The following is a 19,671-nucleotide window of genomic DNA, read 5'->3' on the forward strand; positions in this document are numbered from 1 at the left end:
CCCCCTCAATGTAATTGAGTCGTCCAACGTAAAAGTCAAGGTGGAAAATTCAAAAGCAAACAAATAAAAGAGTAAAGGGAACAAAAGTGATGGGTTAACTCCCACAAAGCGAATGATATTTGTTCCCTGCTTGCGCACGACAAGTACTCTCAAAAAAAGTGAAAATAATACACAACAACCTGCCAAACATATACATAAAGTCTGAAAATTTGGGGATCAAACCAACATATCAGGTTAGCTGCAAATAAGAACCTGTGAAAACTATAATTAGTCGAACATATGAGAAAACCGATTCCCTGTTCAAAACAGTCCACAATAATCAAGTCATGTTCTGTCGGGATCAGTAAACAATTCACACCAAAAGGTACAGATTGTTCAGTAGTGTTCATTCGCAGAGCACACTCCATTAACTTCGCTTTACTTCATGAAGTTAATGGTATTATGAGTGCATATCAGTCCGAGAAGTATTTAGCAGATGTTGATTCGTTAATTGCTGGGTCTGTGAACGAGATGGGAGATGAGAGTTTTGAGTCTATGGAGGATGATGAAGAAGATACTTTTCAACCTCAGAAGGGAAATGTTGCTTTTGTTTGTGCATTAGATGGTTGGGGTTTCTGTATTGAAGAGTTTGCTGAATTTTATGCGTCTAAGCTTGGGGCTAGTGTAAGTGCTTTGCAGAAGGCTTTATGGGGGCCTCGTTATTTCAATTCGAAAACAAAGATGATTCTTGGAAAGAAGGCAATTGGTTCAGGAAGTAAAGCGAAGCCAATGTTCGTGCAGTTTGTGCTAGAACCACTTTGGCAGGTTTATCAGGCAGCATATGAACCTGATGGAGATAAAGCGGTGCTTGGAAAAGTTATCAAGACATTTCATTTGTCTGTTCCTCCTCGTGAATTAGAGAATAAGGATAAGAAAATTGTGGCTCAAGCTATTATGAGTCGCTGGCTTCCTTTGTCGGATGCAATCTTGTCAATGGTAGTTAGGTGCATGCCTGATCCTGTCGCAGCACAGTCTGTTCGAATCACAAGGTTACTCCCAAAACGAGTGTTTCTGGATTACGCGGCCAGGTCCGATGTGCATGAAGAAGCAGAGAATGTAAAGAAATCTGTTCAGGCATGTGATGCAAGTGCTGAATCACCATGTGTTGCTTTTGTGTCTAAGATGTTTGCTGTCCCTATGAAGACGCTTCCACGTAAAGGTCCCAATGGTGAAACTGTCAATAATCACCCAGATGAAGGCGGGGTCGGTGAATCAGATGAGTGCTTCCTTGCATTTGCAAGGATTTTTAGTGGGGTTCTTCATGCAGGGCAGAAAATTAATGTGCTTTCAGCTCTCTATGATCCATGTAAAGGGGAAGAAGCAATGCAGAAACATCTGCAGGAAGCTGAGATGCATTCCTTGTATCTCATGATGGGGCAGGGTTTGGAACCGGTGGCCTATGCCAGGGCAGGGAATCTTGTCGCCATACGAGGTCTTGGTCATCACATCTTAAAGAGTGCAACCCTTTCATCAACTAGAAATAGCTGGCCTTTTTCGAGTATGGTTTTCCAAGTTGCTCCTACTCTAAGAGTTGCAATTGAACCAACTTTTCCCACGGATATGGCCGCGCTTACAAAGGGATTGCGTCTTCTGAACCGAGCAGATCCATTTGTAGAGGTTAGTGTTTCTTCCACAGGAGAACAAGTGCTTGCAGGTGCAGGAGAGGTTCATCTAGAAAGATGCATAAAGGATTTGCAAGAGAGGTTTGCAAAGGTTAGTCTGAATGTCTCAAAACCCCTTGTGTCGTATAAAGAGACCATTGAAGGGGATGGGTCCAATTTCCTAGATAATCTGAAGGTCTTGACTGGTGGCTTGGATTGTGTTGAGAAGACAACTTCCAATGGTCGATGTGTTGTTCGAGTGCAGGTTGTAAAGCTTCCACCAGCACTGACGAAGTTGCTTGATGAAAATTCTGATCTACTTGGAGAACTTCTAGAGGGAAAACCTGCGCAGAGAAACGGCAAACTATTGGCAACACATAGAGAAGAGAATTCTGTAGAAGATAATCCAATTGAAGCACTTAAAAAACGGATAACGGATGCTATTGAGGGTCACATCGAGAGTGAAAAACTCGACAAGGATAAAGCTGATAAATGTAGAAGTGTGTGGCTTCAGTTGCTGCGAAGAATATGGGCACTTGGACCTAGGTATGTTGGTCCTAACATTCTTCTGGTTCCGCACGCCAAAGAAGAGAGTGGCGACCATTCGGTTCTTATTCGAGGTTCGCCTCATGTATCTCAAAGGTTAGGGTTTATGGATGAGAAGACAAGTGATGAAGACATGGCTTTTGAAAAATCTATAGAAAAAAGTAGTTTATTGTTTATGGAAGCAGAAAGTCTCAAGAGCAGTGTGTTATCTGGGTTTCAGCTTGCTACTGGATCTGGACCTCTGTGTGATGAACCTATGTGGGGCTTGGCATTTATCGTTGAAGCTAATGTTATTCCAGTGGAGAATCATTCCAATGAATCTGATGTTTCTACTCAACTAGCGGATCAATACGGCATCTTTACTGGGCAGATAATGACAGTAGTGAAGGAAGCATGTAGAACAGCTGTGCTTCAAAAGCAACCTCGAATTGTGGAAGCCATGTATTTTTGTGAACTGAACACCCCAACCGAACAATTGGGCTCCATATATGGTGTTCTAAATAAGAGACGTTCTCGAGTTCTGAAGGAAGAGATGCAAGAAGGATCTTCTTTGTTCACAGTGCACGCATATGTGCTGGTTACTGAAAGTGTAGGGTTCGCAAAGGAGCTTCGAGAAAAGACATCAGGAGCTGCAAGTGCCTTACTTGTATTTAGTCATTGGGAAGAGCTGTCTGAAGATCCTTTCTTTGTACCTAAGACTGAAGAAGAACTTGAAGAGTTTGGAGATGGTTCTAGCGTTCTACATAACACAGCAAGGAAGCTCATTGATGCGGTTAGGAGGCGGAAAGGTCTTCCAGTGGAAGAAAAAGTAGTGCAACATGCCACCAAGCAGAGGACACTTTCTCGTAAAGTGTAAAATGTTTGTTCTAGTGATGTATTACGACTTCTCTCAGAACTGAAAGTTGTTATCTTGTTTCATCAGTTGATAGGAAAACAAAAGGGGTTATACAACTATACATACATGTCACCAGATATTATCTAACCTATATCCTGTAATTGGGTACTCTAGAGTAGAAACACAGACACAGTACTAGGCTAGGCCCCAGAAGGTTGATATTTCAGTTTTTGTTGGTTCAAAATTTTTGGAGGGATATTTATTTATTACCAGAGTGTTGTATTTGCAATGAAGTCAGGCATTCATTCAGTGTTATGATGTCATTATTTTTTTCCTACCAAACCTTCACAGAGTAACATGTGCAGGATAGAGCTTACTACCTCTACATTTCTCTGTGTAGGAATTTTTTCTTCTTCTTGTTTTTATATTGCACGAGTAATGAACTTAATCTTCTTTCCTGCTGATTGTTAGATGAGTTCTGATGAAGTATTCATTTGGCTCAAAGTGAGACCGTGCCTTAACAAGCAAAGTAAAATACAGCCAGCACCTGTTAGCTTGTGTGCATGTTGACGTAGCAGCAAGTACACACATCTTACTGCAAATTTTACTACTCAGATTTACTACTATTTTGAGATAATGGGATCATGCTGTTTGTCAGATTAATAATGCAGAGAAGAATCCATGAGAGCCTAAATTGCTTGGCTGAGAAAGGAAGAAGGATTCTTGCACTTGTGGTGCCAATATGGGGACCAATAGGAACAAGGCAGAAGATCTGCATAGATAGATATGTCTGTCCCCATAATGGCTTATAAAAGAGACATGAACTCAATCAATCCAACACATCAAACAACACACCTAATACCTTCTTCAACATTTTACCAGCCTTTTTTCTCTCTAACCAAAGCAAATGGCATCCATGGCTCTCTCCTCCCCATCATTTGCAGTCACCGCCGTAACATTAAACTCGCAGTCAGAATTTCCAACCAATGTTAGGCCCAGTAGCATTGGAAAGATCATGATGAGGAAGACATCAGCCAAGAAGCCTGCTGCTTCTTCAGGAAGTCCATGGTACGGTCCAGACCGTGTTAAGTACCTTGGTCCTTGGACCATTCTCTGGTGAGTCTCCATCATACCTAACCGGTGAATTCCCTGGCGATTATGGCTGGGACACTGCTGGACTATCTGCAGACCCAGAGACATTTGCCAAGAACCGGGAACTTGAGGTAATTCACTCAAGATGGCCATGCTCGGAGCTCTGGGTTGTGTATTCCCTGAACTTCTCTCTAGAATTAAACTCGGTGAAGCTGTTTGGTTCAAAGCTGGTTCTCAGATCTTCAGTGAAGGTGGACTGGACTACTTGGGAAACCCCAGCTTGGTCCATGCACAGAGCATCTTAGCTATTTGGGCGACTCAAGTGATCCTTATGGGAGCTGTTGAGGGATATAGAGTTGCCGGTGGTCCACTAGGTGAGATCGTCGACCCACTTTACCCGGAGGTAGCTTTGACCCCTTAGGACTTGCAGAGGACCCAGAGGCATTTTCCGAGCTAAAGGTAAAGGAACTTAAGAATGGGCGACTTGCTATGTTCTCCATGTTCGGATTCTTTGTTCAGGCTATTGTTACAGGCAAAGGTCCTCTAGAAAACCTGGCAGATCACCTTTCTGACCCTGTAAACAACAATGCTTGGTCCTATGCAACCAACTTTGCACCAGGAAAGTGAGAATATTAAGTTGATCTCACTCTCTGCAAGGGTGATAGAGTTCGCTTTTCTTGTCCTTCGTCTATGTTTATTTTGTACATTTATTTAGCTTGTAAAATTGGGTAGCGTATTTGTGTATTGCTTACATATCTTGTAAAATGTGGAACCTAAAATTTGAACTGTAATACAACAACAATCATTCTGTCATTCAGATCTGTTTTGAGTAAAATTAGTTCATCTCTGTGTAAGTGCAAGATTCTTATTCTTCAGAATTTGCTTCCCTTTGCAGGATTGCCATATATAGTGAAAGCATGTATATTTTCAGCAGCGCAGCCCTATAATTTACATGGTGATAAATAGCAAGCAGTGGTGCTAAGTACAAAAAGTCATTATTCTTAAAAACCAATGTTTACAATCAACTTTCAATACAAAAACATGAGCTCTGGTGACATTTTACTCAAGTCAAACGGCATAAACAAAAATTCAAAAGGCGAGGGCTGGAAAACAAAGACACACCACTTACTAACTTCTTTCTCCTCTAGCTGTTGTTTTATTTCTCTTTCTCTGACCTGATTTCACCTTCATTTTTCACAATAATGAGTTAAATGATAGAGTGTCTGCTCAAAGTCAAAATGATGAGTTAATTTGGAGATTGTGTAATATCCCCTATCATCTGTAGTGGCACACAAGGCTGATCAACAGGAACCTGAAAACCATACAAATTTGGTTGGTTAAATGATAGTGTGTGCAATGTGCATGTGTATTGGTTGGTTCAGTGATGAAAACAGTAACACCCTTTATTGTGTAACTGTGCCTTGAAAGAAATCATGATTTTGTAATGTAGTAGTACCAAAAATACTTACATAGTGGCCAGCACCCAAAATCCAGTAGAAATGCAGATTCTTGTATGATCTGACAAATCCTTTAGTAGTTGTAGTATCATCTTCACAGTACAGAGGTTTTCTATCCAAACTCAAGAAACCTTTAAGCCCTCCCCACCTAATAAAATCAACCAAGAGAAAGTCAAATCATCACTAAAAATGGCCACACCACATGAGATAAGTTTGCCTAATCTCAATTCCGGGCATCTGTCAAACTTACTTGAGTTTCTCAACCCATGCTTCAGTTCCCTTGGTTGCACAAATGAGATCAACCTAACAAATAAGACAGTAAATGGTTGATTAGCTCAAAGTTCAAACAGGAAAAATCAAGAAAGGGACTTGCCATTCCAAAGTGGGGAATAAAGCTAGACTTTAATCAAGGTTCAACCCTCAAACATACCTGTCCATTATAGACTGTCACATTGACCCCATTCTTTAGCAGTTGATCAACCTGTACAAATTGCAAAATTCAGTATGTTTACCCAAAAGAGTTTTTGATAGTTAAGAAAACATTATTTTTACCTCATTGATTCTTGGCTTCATGAAGTCACCGGATAGAGCAGAAAAAACTCTCTCAGACTGACCTCCCCATCTGAAACATAAGAGTACCAACAATATTCATTTTTATTCTTCTTGAAAGGACAAAAGAAACGTAGCATTGTAAATGTTCTCAAACAACTTACGTAACATTCTTCGGGATAATCTTGAGTTTGGCTCTAATGGCAACATCCATCAAGGTATCTAAATCCCCACTCCCACCGGGAGCAAATCTGCGGGAGTTACCAAGATATGTTGAGTACTTTCGAAATGACGCTGCTGCTTTTGATGATTGTAGAGATGTCACCGTTGCTGGTGATGGATCATTCGTAGAGTCCAACATAAAATTGTACAAATCCTGCAATACCAAAATTTGGTGGAAACGAGAAGCGTAGACATCTTGCAAATGATGCCTCTCAGACCTGGGATCCAAATAATTTACTGCTGAAATAAGGAGAAAGAGAGGGATTGAGTACCACTGAATTGCTGCTCCAGAAAATCACTTCCTCAAGGTCGGCCCATGAGTCTGTTGCATTTAAAAATTTTCCAGCTTCAATTTGTTGCTTAATCTTTTGAGCTAGTCTGAAGTAGAACTTGTCAGTGAAATGTCATTAATGCAATAATCAGATAATTATAGACAAAATGTTCAAGTGTTCGAGCTTATTGATTTGGCAAGTCCGTTGCTATCGAGTCGTGATAAATCTTTAAGCAATGGCCCCCATGAGAACTGCACACACACAAAAATTGAAGCTGTATAACTTTAACTAAGTGGAATTCATCATTGAAGATGATCAGTTGCTCACCGCGTAATCCTGTGGTGAAATCCAGCTATCACCAAGAGCAACCCCTCCAAATTTGAGTTTCAAATGACCAGTTTTAATGGCCTTAACAACTGATAATCCAAGAGTGACAGCAAATTTACCACCATAAGATTCGCCTACAACATATAAAGGACTCTTTTGAAGTTGTTCATTCTTATTGAAGAGTTTTCTCAGCAAAGTAGTTAAATCCGCTGCTGCTGCTTCATCAGTTTTCACATATGCATTGTCATCTTCCACATAACTATATCCTTCAATCACACCAAAATCGAATTCAACTAGTCAAAACTCCAAAAGAGCAAACATCCTAAGATTAAAATTTGCACACTTGTTGGAAACGATGGACTTACTACAAACAAGAGATCAGCTTTCTTCAACCAAGTTGAATTCCTTGGGTTTAAGAAGTTGTCTAGAGGTCCAACTTCTCTAAAATTTCCGAACCCAGTTCCTGAGCCACCCTGTTTGCAACCCAAAAAATCATGAACACACTCAATTTTGATTCAAACAGAGGATGGGTACAGATTGGTTAAGAGTAGTATACTAACAGGTCCACCCTGCAACCATAGAATTATAGGCCAAGGTTTTGAAGGATCATCAACTCTGTATGGACTTTTATAATGCCACCAAAACATATGTGCTTCTGCAAAAAAAACAAAAACAAATGAGAATCAAGTTAAAGAGTATGAGCAAGTAGAAAAAAGATTGATGAGGTATTGATTGACAGACATACTTGGCCTAACTTGAACATAACCCCATTGTTCAGGACCATCTTTGGTTCCTACACCCATGACAACACCTCCATAAATGACAAGAACAAGTAGAAAGCAAAGCAGGAGATTAATGAAGTTCTTCATTAGTTTCCACTTCCTAATGAAATTGAAAAGAATAACACAAAGTTGAGAAACTACAACGGTTCTGCAAAGAATGAGTGAACAGATAGAGGGAAGCTTTGTGTTTGAATATGTAACAGCAAAAATGGACTTTAAATAGGGATGAAAAAAGATTAAAAAAATCCTTTGTTATATGACTTTCGGTAAAGGACTTAAAAAGTTTGTTGGTTGAATGGTTGTTGATCTTGATTAGTATCATCCTAATTCAATGTTTTAAACGACATTCTTCTTTGTTTTTCCAAATAATATAAGAATCCTAGATACACTTTTGCAGGGGACGCTTACTTACACCTGGGTGTCATGCGAATTTTCTCAAGTCTTGGTCTCATGCCCTCAAAATATGCAGCTCCTTTGACAAGTCCAAAAATCTGTTGCAACTTTTTCGAGCAGTTAGCATGTAGCTTACTTTCATCTTTATACCGGATCGGAAGACTCATTTTTGGTTAAAATCAAAATACACTGAAGTGAAACGAGAGGTCGAAGGCTGACCAGATTCTGACTATTTAAAATGGTCAATAGACAATTCCAATTTCGGTTTAAGCAGGCATTCCAAGTTATCCACTGCGTGGCCAATGCAAACAATCAAGCATTCTTGAAATAAATTTGCACCGCACTGGAAGTTACCACTCCATTTTTGTATTAAAACAAGCATCATTTTGATGCAAAAATGACCATATTTTTGATAATTGACACAAGCTTCATTATTGATTCACATCGTTAAATTAGAATCGCATCAATTAAAACAATTAACTTTGCAATACAAAAGCATTAGCTGAACCTGGTGACATTTTTGCTCTCTCCCATCGTTGAGTTGATCAAATGCGGTCGGAGAAAGTCAAAATGTAAGTGCTGGAAAAACAAAGCTTATTTCTCTTTCTGTGGCCTAATTTCACCTTTATTTTTCACAATGATGAGTTAAATGATAGTGTGTCTGCTCAAAGTCAAAATGATGAGTTTCGTTAATTTGGAGATTGTGTAATGTCCCCTATCATCTGCAGTGACACACAAGGCTGATCCACAGGTACCTGAAAATCCACACAAATTTGGTTCATCATCATCATCATTTGCTTAGAATCGTAATCTTCTGACAACTATTTGAATCAGCAAATGATGCTACTAAATGCAATTCATGGACACTAAAAAGTTCGGTAGGACTATTTAGTGTCTTTTGACTTGTGTGTGTGCATGTGTTTTGGTTCAGTAAACAAAACAGCCTTTCTTGTGCATGTGTGGCTTGGAAAATTCTTACTTGATTTGTCTCAAATGCATTCAGGGTTCAAAAAAGAGAAACTGAAAATTCATGATCAGCCTGCATGCCATGGTCTTGTAGCCTAGTAGAAGAAAGAATACTTACAAAATGACCAGCACCCAAAATCCAGTAAAAATGTAGATTCTTGTATGATCTGACAAATCCTTTGGTAGTTACAGTATCATCCTCGCAATACAGAGGTTCTCGATCCAAACTCAAGAACGTTTTAAGCCCTTCCCACCTAGTAAAAAATCAACAAAATCTGTCAGTTAACCACATATTGCAACAATTACAACCATTAAAAGACATTGTCAATCTTACTTGAGTTTCTCAACCCATGCTTCAGTTCCCTTGGTTGCACAAATGAGATCAACCTAACAAAGTAAGATAGTAAATGGTTGATTAGTTGAAACAGCAAAATCATAGTTATTGCATTTTGTCTCCAAAGTGGGGAATAAAGACTTTAATCAAGGTTTGACACACAAACATACCTGTCCATTATACACTGTCACATTGACCCCATTCTTTAACAGTTCATCAACCTGCACAAAAAAAATAAAAATTTCAACTCTTTACGGTGTCATCTTCGTTTTTCAAATGCTGTACATTACAAAAACACAGTTTAGGAAACCATTATTACCTCATTGATTCTTGGCTTCATGAAGTCACCGGACAAGGCAGCAAAAACATTCCCAGACTGACTTCCCCATCTGAAACATTGGAGTACCAACAGTATTCATATTCATTGTTTTTGGAAGGACAACAATAAAAGGTAGCATTGCAAATGTCTTCAAACAACTTACCTAACATTCTCTGGGATAATCTTGAGTTTGGCTTTAATAGCACCATTCATTAAGGTACGTACATCCCCATCCCCACCGGGAGTAAATTTTTGGGTGGTACCAAGATATGTTGAATACTTTTGAGATGACGCTGCTGCTTTCGATGATTGAAGAGACGTAGCCGTTGATTCTAATGGATCATTTGCAGAGTCCAGCATAAAATTGTAAAAGTCCTGCAACACCAAAATTGACATGGAAAGCATAAACGCCTTGCAAATGATGCCTCTCAGAGGTAAAGCTGGTACTGAAATATGTCAAACTAATTTAACGGTGAAACAAGGAGATAGAGGGAATAGGTACCACTGAATTGCTTCCCAGAACAATCGCGTTCTCAAGGTCGCCCCATGTATCTGTTGCATTTACAAATTGTCCAGCTTCAATTTGTCGCTTAATCTGTTGAGCTAGTCTGCAATTTGAAACAAGAGTTTTGTCAATTGATAAACTCATTAGTTCACTGATCAACTTATTCTTATGACAAAAATGTTCAAAGTGTTCGACCTTTTTGATTTCGCTAATCCGTTGTTATCGAGCCGAGATAAGTCTTTAAGCAATGGCCCCCATGAGAACTGTACACATTCAAAAAAGTAAAATTGTATAGTTCACTTGAACCAGCATTTACAAAAATAATTTGACACCATACTTAAAAAGATGATTAACTGCATAGTAATACTATAACTTACCACATAATCTTGTGGTGAAATCCAACTATCACCAAGAGCAACCCCTCCAAATTTGAGTTTCAAACGACCAGCTTTCATGGCTTTAACAATTGATAATCCGAGAGTAACAGCATATTTACCACCATAAGATTCAGCAACAACATATAGAGGACTCTTTTGAAGTTGTTCATTCTTATTGAAGAGTTTTCTTAACAAAGTAGTTAAATCAGTTGCTGCTTCTTCATCAGTTTTCACATATGCATTGTCATCTTCCACATAACTATATCCAGTTCCTACTGGATTATCCTTTAATCACACCAAAATCCAAAAACTAATTAAAAATTCAAAAAATATCAAATTTTGCGTACTTGATGGAAATTATGGACTTACCACAAATAAGAGATCAGCTTTCTTCAACCAAGTTGAATTCCTTGGGTTTAAGAAGTTGTCTAGAGGTCCAATTTCTTGAAAATTGCCAATCCCAACTCCTGAAGCACCCTGTTTGCAATCCAAAAAATACATAAACAAATTCAAAATTTGATTCAAAAGAGAAGATGGGTTTGGATTGATCAAGTGCAGGTATACTAACAGGTCCACCCTGCAACCATAGAATTATAGGCCAAGGTTTTGAAGGATCATCCACCCTGTATGGACTTTTATAATGCCACCAAAACATATGTGCTTCTGCAAAAACAAAGAGTGAAAGAATGAGAGAATTCAGTTATGAACAAATAGAGAGACCAAGAAAAGATTATAGAGGAGATATTGAGTGACAGGCATACTTGGCCTAACTTGAACATAACCCCATTGTTCAGAACCATCTTTGGTTCCTGCACCCATGACAAGACCTCCATGAACAAAAACCAGGAGAGTGCAGAGGAGGAGAGCAATGGAGTTCTTCATTGAAATTGAAAGAGAAAAAACAAAACAGAAACCAGAGAATGGTTGTGTAAAGAATGAATGAAGGAAGAAAAAAGAGGGAATTTTTGTGTTTGTATATGTAACAGAAAAAAAAGGACTAAAAATAGGAATGAAAAAACAAAAAAAAAAGTGAATTTTGAGGATGATGAAATCAAAGATATGAACAAATCTACTTTGAGAATCCTGTAGTTATTATTATTATTAACTTTATTACTACTATAGTAAACGTGTGGGGGATCGATCAAATCAAGAGAGTTTTAAGACAATGAAAACATATGAAAGCTGTCTGTCTTTCTAAAATAAACAAAATAATATTATTCTCAAAAATAAAAAGAAAAAACACTGTTGATTTGGTTGGTTGTTGATCTTGATTATCATCATTGAAAGCACTCAACAAGATATTAATAATATGACATTAATCATCTTAATTCAATGTTTTTTTCATCTTAAACAACATTGTTATTATGGTTTTTAGTCCTTTTCTTTTGGTGGTTATTGAATGAATTAATATAAATAAGAACCCTAGATAGATAAACTTTAAGCCCAAACGAAATTGTTTGGCAAATCTTATGTTTCAAAGATTGCGTGTAATTTTGTAACAAGAAAATTGATATATCATCACAAGGGTTTACATATAAAAGGTAGAGAGAGATAGATTGCGTATGGATCGCACAGTATATCTCTATTCTCACCTGTGTATAGAGAGGGGGGACTGTTTGCACCTGTGTATCATCCGATTTTTCGCAAGTCGCATCGCATTCCTTCAAAATATCCAGCTGTTTATGGGGAATCGGCAAATTTTGCTCACGCATGAGAAATTATTTTGCTCGGACATTTTTGGTGTCGCAACTAGGGCTGTACATGGGCGGGTATAAGCTAAAACCAACCTCGCACTCATAGATTGCGGTTTTTTTTTTATGACAGGTAGCATTCAGAGTTTTCTTTTAAAACTGTTTTCATGTAGATGCTTTTTCAGGTTGTTAAACTTTTCCCCACACAAATGATGAACACTGCACGCAGCCTAAAATGAAAAGGAAAAAAAAAGTTGGATCGAATTGACAAGAAAATAAGAGTTTACAACTTAGATTTTGCTAATGTTCAGCAGGTGCAATTCAATGAGCATATCCTACAACCTACGACCCTTAAATCCATTTTGGAGGCTACGGAGCAAAATACAACGATGAACAGAACGGTGAATCTTAGTTGGTCTAGTCGATGGACCTGCATAGTTCCAAGACTGCACGTCAGGATTAGTTCATAATGGACGGTTAGGATTAGTTCTATCTAATGGTATATAATTTGCGAGTTTTGTAGACGGGTATGGGCGGGTATAAGCTAAAACCAACCTCGCACCCATAGACAACGGGTTTTTTTTCATAACCAACCTCGCACCCATAGACAACGGGTTTTTTTCATAACCAATCCCGCACCCACAGCGGACAGGTTTGGAAAAAAACTCACGGATTTTACGGGTACGGGCGGGTTTGGGTATCATGGGCGGATCTTGTGCAGCCCTAGTCGCAACATCACAAGGTTCACAACCAACAATTGGAGATATCATATTTGCTGATTTTTTTTTAATCATTTTTCTAATATGATAATACTTGCTAAAAACCTAAAACGCGTAGGGCAATTTCTTTGGCAATCAACAAAGGCCTATGTTTTTTTGTTGAGCCACGTGGACAAAAAAAATGCATTTTTCACCATGGAAAACTAGAGTGAAATGAATAGATTTGGTTTCCAAGGCACATTAATATTTCTTTTTGATATAAACTATTTTGTAGGATAAATATAAAATATAATATTTAGGTGATATAAAATAGGATGAAGTGAGATAAAATAGGATAAAATGAGATAAAATATGATAAATAAAAAGTAGTAAAGAAATCGGGTGTTGTACTTGGCCGGAGCGGAAGAGTCGTGGGGGTGTGAGGAAGAGCCGCGGCCGTGTAAGGATGCTCCTCACGTTTTTGGTACAACCGCCAGCGAGTGTTTCACGATCGCCCGGCCTTCCATCACACGCGCGTCTCTTCTTCCAACTCACTCAACAAACCAACAAATCTGTTTGTTAGTTTGTTCATCCGTTTTTCATGTTTGTTGAGTCCATAATGGGATCAAAATAAACAAATCCTTGTTTTGTTGAGTCCATAGGAATTGCTCTTTGTAAGTAAAAACAATCGAGTGAATTTTGTTGATTAAATGCCTTTCGTATTTTCCAATAGTTAGTTGTGATGTAGCTACATTAGAAAATAATTGAATTGTGCACCAGCAAAATGTTCTCCAACCCTGGCAGACGGGCAGATAAGGGTGTCCACCATTATAAAAGCAAGTTAAAAATTAAATAGTCTAGTTTTTACGAGAGTGGGCATCAAATGCCGTTACAAAATACTGAGTCGCTCTATCGAGTGGTAAAGTCTTCACTGCCAAGTAGGGAACTGATCTCGATAGGTAAATGTGTAAATTTTCTTACTTTCCCATCAGATTTTGCCACTTTACCTATTCTATAGTGATGAAAATTGGTAAGATGCCAACATCATCGTAGTACAGTGGTAAAGACACTGGGCGATGATACAAGCGACTTTCATTTGAAACTCGTTAGTACCAAATATTTAATCAATCAAAGAAAAAAAATTGGCAAATTGTGGAAGTCTAAAATATGCAAAATTTTGTAGCTGCTTAGTAAATTCATGTAGCTTACGCCCAACTCTGGACCTGATCGGAAGGCTGATTTTTTGGTTCTGCGACTAGTATATTAGAATAAAATTGCCATAAAATTTAGAGGGTTATTCTATCTGACGTGGATGTCCAATCTAGATGCTAAATTGGAAGGCCATAACACTAAGCCTCGTAATGAAAATTATTAAGAGGTCAAAGGCTCTTTCAGTCCTAACAAGATTCTGACTTATTTTTTTGAATGGTTAATATCTAGACTATTCGTTTATAGCCTCATCCAATGAAGGCAATGATAAATGTCATCATTGTCATGGTTGCAATCGCAACTTGTAAGGTCCCAAAATCTACTACATTATTATCACAGGGAATGTAGTTGAATCGTACTATAGACCTATTAATTGAAGTTGCTTTTTAAAGCTCTATGACTTTTCTAAGAATCTGTGATCTATCTCCATCCAAGGATGAATGATGGAAAAACGCTGTTGCAAAAATCCGTAAAAAAAAAACTTTCACTAGAAACAATTAGCTAAAGGTCTAAAAAATCTGAATATCTTTTTGTTATCTACTCTATCTATTGTGTGTGTGTGGATATCGTGGGAGGGCAATCAGAATTTGTTTATCTTTTTTCAGAGTTAGTTTTGAGATGATCCCATTAAAAGTTCATCTTTTTTCCATTAAAACTGCAGGCTAACTGTGAGTCTGTGATCAAAGTGGTGGGTCTTCTTGGCAGCAACGTATGTAACCCCACCCGCTTTGACTTGATGCCATCATGTTAACCATCTTCTTTTTCTTGTTTTTTCGTCATTTTATGCGGTATCATGCTCATATTTTATCGGCATGGAAGAATATTATCTTCGCTGTTATGGCTTTTGGACCTAGAAACAAAATCATTTTTTGTGTGTGGTCACACAAACAATAATTCTAAGCAAATCACAAGAAATTCCTTGCATTTGTGGTAAACATAGGGGTTGAACTGAACGAACATCAATATACAGTTTTAGGGGTCACAAGGTGTTTGTGAAAATGCCGCTGTGAAATATTTACCAGTCTAAATTTCCTGTACTTGTAATCTTGGTTGTTTTTTCTTACTTAACATTGTGTATACTAACTTGTCTCCTGTATTGTCACTTAGTATTTTTTCCAACAATTTTTTTTAACAGCTTTCCGCTATAGAGTCGCGCACCATTATTCTTGAGGTTGAAATTGCCCTATCCTGTAGGAAAAGCTAAACAATCGATTCAATTGTCAATCGTGTTCATGGTTCACCCTATATTTTGACAAAATAAAAGTTGAAATCTATCTGTTTATTTGAGGCTAAGCCTATGAGGTTCTGTCAAGACATTTGTGTGTCCAGAACCTAGAAAAGGAAATTTGGCACATATCAGAAGTCTAATAATCACATCAAGGGACATGGTCCATATTCTTATCTATCAATCTTCATGGTCCTTCTACACCAAGTCTTCCACTTGACTAAAAAAGTTAACAATCTTCATACCTATTTTGTACTTGGGAATTCAAAACATGTTCTCGTGTCAGTAATTTCATTTAGAGACTAGGCAAAATTAAGGTATGAAGGACATGTTCTCATGTCCCTATTATTTTTGGATCATGACATGAGTCGATAAAATCGTTGGATACTGATATGCAATCTGGACTGAAAGTTGTGAAACTGGCCTTTTGCAAGTCCATTTGTGTCCAAATTTGGTGTGTCACAATTATGAATTATGCCAGCTTAACTGGTGAATGTTGTTCACTTGTGGAGGGAGGATATTATAGTTTATTATATTTTTGATGAACATAAACATCTAGTCAGTTTCCTTTCCAGCACATGTTGCTATCATATTATTGCTTCCGTCCATCTGATGCACTTAATTTTCTCAATATCGTACTTGTTTTGTCTTTTGCTTTGGCCTATGCAATTGATTGATGGGCAGTTTTGAGCATACTTGTCAATCCATAACTTAGTGTCGGTGAACCCAAACGTAAGGCCGTAAGGGAGTGAAGATTTTGATTACTACGTGAACTTATAAATTGCAATCGATTTTTGTAACAACCTGGTGCTGTGGTGTAGTCGGTTATCACGTCAGTCTTACACACTGAAGGTCCCCAGTTCGAGCCTGGGCAGCACCAATTTTTTTTAATTTTTTTTTTTACCTTGGCAATTTTAGAAGTTGAACTTTCTTCTGATTGGTCGTTTAGGGCCATGACGTTGAGGCGACTAGCCGTAGCCATTTGCTGTCACTGTGAGGCCAGGGTTGGCCCAAACAGAGGCTCATCTATATGAAGCCCATAACGTCGGCAATATAAGTCCAACCTCAAAAGAAAATTTTTGTTGGATTTATCCTTCAAACTATGTACACTGAGTACCCGCATAATTTGATTCAGAATCTAGTCACACTGCTGGACTAGCTCAGCAGCTGGTTAACGTTAATGGCCCTTAACCTCAAAACGAAGAAGGTCCAACCATCACTCAATGCTGCACGCAATAAAGTCTATTGAATGTGGAACTCTATTTTCGGTTTTGGCAACTTTCTCTTTCGGTAGACTGACAAGGAAAGTCGGTTGGTAATGACATTACCTTCAAGCCATTACTTCCTCCCTTTCTTTGCAATTGTTTGCATAGAGCTAAGAAAAGATGATTTTATGGATTTTAAGTGCTTGGGCGATTCAAAGTAATCCGATAATGACGGGCAGATGTCACTGTAGTCTGCAGTAACGTGGTAAAGTCGTTGAGTGATACATTCAGCGATCCGAATGCAAAATTCATCGGCAACGCGTTTACTATGGACCAAAGATAGTAATTGGGCTAGGACTAAAGCTTCACGAAGAAGAACAAATGAAGAATGTCTCTAACAGAAAAAAGTTATCCGACAAATCCGGCAATTTTCTCGCACTGCTGGAAACCCAAACTGAAACGCCTGGTGGCGTACCGCCAGCGGTATAGGTCCTTTTTACACATAAAAACTGTCTAACCAAATCCCGCCACCTGGCACCCATGAATCCCACGTGGAAATGACGTCACTCCCAAACAATAACAGGCATCATTTTGTAAACCCTAAAATCAAGTTGGCTTTTGCCGACCCTGTGAGTTGTGTGAGAGGAGGCTTAACCAAACAGACGCAAAGAAAAAGCCAAATTATATAAAAAAGAGAAAGGTTTTGCGTAAGAAAAAACCAATTCCCCCAAATTTCCTAATCCACTATACCATCCTTTTAATCCGACGGCTGTCATTCAATTCAACCCCATCACAATCAGTCTCATCCCTAGGATCATCAAGTTCCCTAATTGACTTCTAGCTAGTACTAGTAGTAGTATTACTAGTCCTAGAGAATAACAAATGAAACCCTTGGTTGTTGGTTGAATTTCAAGTTCTGTGCTGTTCAGCATTTTTCTTCTCTTTTTTCTCTGATATTTCTCTGGTACCTCCACATTTATGATTTTCTCCGTTTCTGAGCCACCAAGAAAATTCAGTCAGTAGTAGTGGATCGGTTGTGCTGAGCGCATTGAATTCCGTCCGTCGACTCGAAAACCTCGAAAAATGGTAACATTGTAATGAAATTGATAGATAAGATAGTATGTATACCCACATTTATGTTCTTGCTATGTATATTTTTCTTCTCAAGAAAAATTGCAGAAAATGTTGATAAAATGTGAAATGTTGCAGGGTGATGAGTTGGTGTCGGAATCGACAATGTTGATTCCACCGTGGTTAGAGACATTGTTGTCGACAACAAATTTCTTCTCTATATGTCGATCTCACGAAGACGCTGCTCGGAATGAATGTAATATGTATTGTGTGGATTGCAATCTTGATGCGGCATTTTGCTTCTGTTGCCGTTCCGCAGATCATAAAGATCATAATGTCATTCAAGTATGTTGCTGTTTGTGTCTTTCCATCCATCTCATTCTAATGATAATTTTGATTCTTGTAAAATTTGATTTTCATTAATTAATTCTTTTGTGTTTTGTAAAAATGGAGATTTGATCAGATAAGGAGATCATCATATCATGAAGTTGTTAGAGTTGGTGAGATACAGAAATTCTTTAACATTGATGAGGTTCAGACTTATGTTATAAACAGTGCAAGGGTTTTGTTCCTAAATGAAAGACCTCAACCAAAAGGAGGAGGAAATATTAGTAAAGGAAGTGGTAGTACCAGTGGTGGATCATCATCAACAGCAGGTTCTCACATTTGTGAGATTTGTGGTAGAACTTTGTTAGATTCATGTCGATTTTGCTCCTTGGGTTGTAAGGTACCCTTGATTTCAACTAATTCATCACTACATTGTCATTATTTACATGATTTCATTTTTGTTTAATTTTTTTTTTTTTTTTTTAGGTTGTAGGAATAAGGAAGAATAGAAATGCAAGTTTTGTGGTGGATGAAAGAAAGGGTGAAGTAAAGGAAGGAGAATTTCATGAACAAAGTACAAGACAACAACAAAAACAAAATGTGTATCCATTCAAATCCCCAATTGCAGCTACTAATATCAACACCACTCCAACAAGTAGAAGAAGAAAAGGTATTCCTCATAGAGCACCATTTGGGTCCTAGCTAATAATGTATTTACTTTCCTGAAAACAACTATACTTCTCAATGGATCATCATCATCCGTTTCGTGTAAGATATTGTTTGCCTAAATACGGTTCCAAAGATTAATGTCAAATGCGGATGAATACAAAGAAACGTGTCGAATGGAAAAATCTGCTGCAACATAACGGAATGGTAAAGTTATCAGATATTGATACTATAATTTTAGCGGAGGATTTGTGAATGTGAATGATATCTACGATTCTCATTATTTTTAGTGAAGCAATTGAAATAGGAAAAATTAATATGTAAACCTTGACCTGTGCCTCTCGGAGGGTCATTCTCTTTACCCCATTTCTCTAATGTCATACTCTTTGTATTTGTGGAAGAAAAAAAAATCAATAATGTTGAATTATTGTTGGGTCTACATGTACATTAAGCTAAATGAAATCTAAATTAATGGCAAGTTAGGTACTTCTTATATGGTTTAGACTTTAGGCCTCTTGGGAGTGGGACTAGGTCCACCACCAAGGCACCAACCACATGGGTTAAGAGAAAAGTTATAAATCAGTTTTTAATGGAGAATATATAATGGCTTTAATGGTGGGAAAGGCATATTTTTTAATCTTTTCTTTTAATAAATGAAATTCACATAAACCAATCAGCTTTCTATAGATTGTGACCGGCTAAAATCTGGTACGAAAAATTTGGGGATTTCTTGCTTGTATGAATATCCAGTGTACTTCTTGCTATGGTCCGCTTTTCTCAATTTGGAAGGCATGAAACACTTTTGCTTGAACCACTCTAACAACAAGGAGTGTGTAAAACCATTTCTTTCATGGTATCTATACAACTCTATGTGCTACGAGACTTTTTCTTTTTCCTGGTGAAGATTGAGATATATAAGGTGAACTTACAAGAAGTAAGCAAAAAAAAAAAAATCACCAAACT

At 38.0% G+C, this 19,671-nt stretch overlaps 3 protein-coding genes, 1 non-coding gene and 2 pseudogenes across 6 annotated transcripts; 4 read left to right on the forward strand and 2 right to left on the reverse strand.

The window, feature by feature from the left end:
• The first annotated feature begins 279 nt into the window (after window positions 1–279).
• Window positions 280–3,268, forward strand: LOC113338516 (elongation factor-like GTPase 1). Its single transcript, XM_026583922.1, has one exon. It carries the CDS (start codon window positions 280–282, stop codon window positions 3,040–3,042), a length of 2,763 nt encoding a protein of 920 aa, XP_026439707.1. The 3' UTR covers window positions 3,043–3,268.
• A 660-nt stretch (window positions 3,269–3,928) lies between these two features.
• On the forward strand, window positions 3,929–4,740 carry LOC113338517 (annotated as a pseudogene).
• Window positions 4,741–5,038: 298 nt separating this feature from the next.
• LOC113338792 lies at window positions 5,039–7,907 on the reverse strand (annotated as a pseudogene).
• A 601-nt stretch (window positions 7,908–8,508) lies between these two features.
• On the reverse strand, window positions 8,509–12,040 carry LOC113338791 (serine carboxypeptidase-like 51). Its single transcript, XM_026584177.1, has 12 exons — window positions 11,378–12,040; window positions 11,185–11,279; window positions 10,986–11,093; window positions 10,617–10,901; window positions 10,435–10,502; window positions 10,237–10,342; window positions 9,898–10,109; window positions 9,735–9,804; window positions 9,586–9,636; window positions 9,416–9,468; window positions 9,200–9,335; window positions 8,509–8,870 (listed from the first exon to the last, which is right to left on the reverse strand). Exons 1-12 carry the CDS (start codon window positions 11,496–11,498, stop codon window positions 8,805–8,807), a joined length of 1,371 nt encoding a protein of 456 aa, XP_026439962.1. The 5' UTR covers window positions 11,499–12,040; the 3' UTR covers window positions 8,509–8,804.
• A 4,205-nt stretch (window positions 12,041–16,245) lies between these two features.
• On the forward strand, window positions 16,246–16,319 carry TRNAV-UAC. Its single transcript has one exon. It is a non-coding gene; the product is annotated as a tRNA-Val (tRNA).
• A 1,219-nt stretch (window positions 16,320–17,538) lies between these two features.
• On the forward strand, window positions 17,539–19,181 carry LOC113339026. Of its 3 annotated transcripts, none has more exons than XM_026584425.1 (4): window positions 17,539–17,738; window positions 17,854–18,060; window positions 18,179–18,442; window positions 18,529–19,181. In XM_026584425.1, the coding sequence occupies exons 2-4, from the start codon at window positions 17,881–17,883 to the stop codon at window positions 18,742–18,744; spliced, it is 660 nt and encodes a 219-aa protein (XP_026440210.1). In that variant the 5' UTR covers window positions 17,539–17,738; window positions 17,854–17,880; the 3' UTR covers window positions 18,745–19,181. The 3 variants fall into 3 exon arrangements, with proteins under 3 accessions (XP_026440210.1, XP_026440209.1, XP_026440211.1); XM_026584424.1 differs by having other exon boundaries at window positions 17,539–17,730; XM_026584426.1 differs by lacking the exon at window positions 17,539–17,738 and having other exon boundaries at window positions 17,972–18,060; window positions 18,169–18,442.
• Window positions 19,182–19,671: the final 490 nt, after the last annotated feature.

Source organism: Papaver somniferum, unplaced genomic scaffold, assembly GCF_003573695.1.
Source record: "Papaver somniferum cultivar HN1 unplaced genomic scaffold, ASM357369v1 unplaced-scaffold_19, whole genome shotgun sequence".
Taxonomy (NCBI): domain Eukaryota; kingdom Viridiplantae; phylum Streptophyta; class Magnoliopsida; order Ranunculales; family Papaveraceae; genus Papaver; species Papaver somniferum.

Bases quoted from the DNA above. Each gene is read 5' to 3' on its own strand.
- LOC113338516 (XM_026583922.1), top strand. From the start codon at position 280: ATGAGAAAACCGATTCCCTGTTCAAAACAGTCCACAATAATCAAGTCA.
- LOC113338791 (XM_026584177.1), bottom strand. From the start codon at position 11,498: ATGAAGAACTCCATTGCTCTCCTCCTCTGCACTCTCCTGGTTTTTGTT. The intron at 9,469-9,585 runs GTATGTTTGTGT...TTACTTTGTTAG, and splicing joins TGACAGTGTATAATGGACAG to GTTGATCTCATTTGTGCAAC. The intron at 8,871-9,199 runs GTAAGTATTCTT...GTGGATTTTCAG, and splicing joins TTTTGGGTGCTGGTCATTTT to GTACCTGTGGATCAGCCTTG.
- LOC113339026 (XM_026584424.1), top strand. The intron at 18,061-18,178 runs GTATGTTGCTGT...AGATTTGATCAG, and splicing joins AAGATCATAATGTCATTCAA to ATAAGGAGATCATCATATCA. The intron at 18,443-18,528 runs GTACCCTTGATT...TTTTTTTTTTAG, and splicing joins TTTGCTCCTTGGGTTGTAAG to GTTGTAGGAATAAGGAAGAA.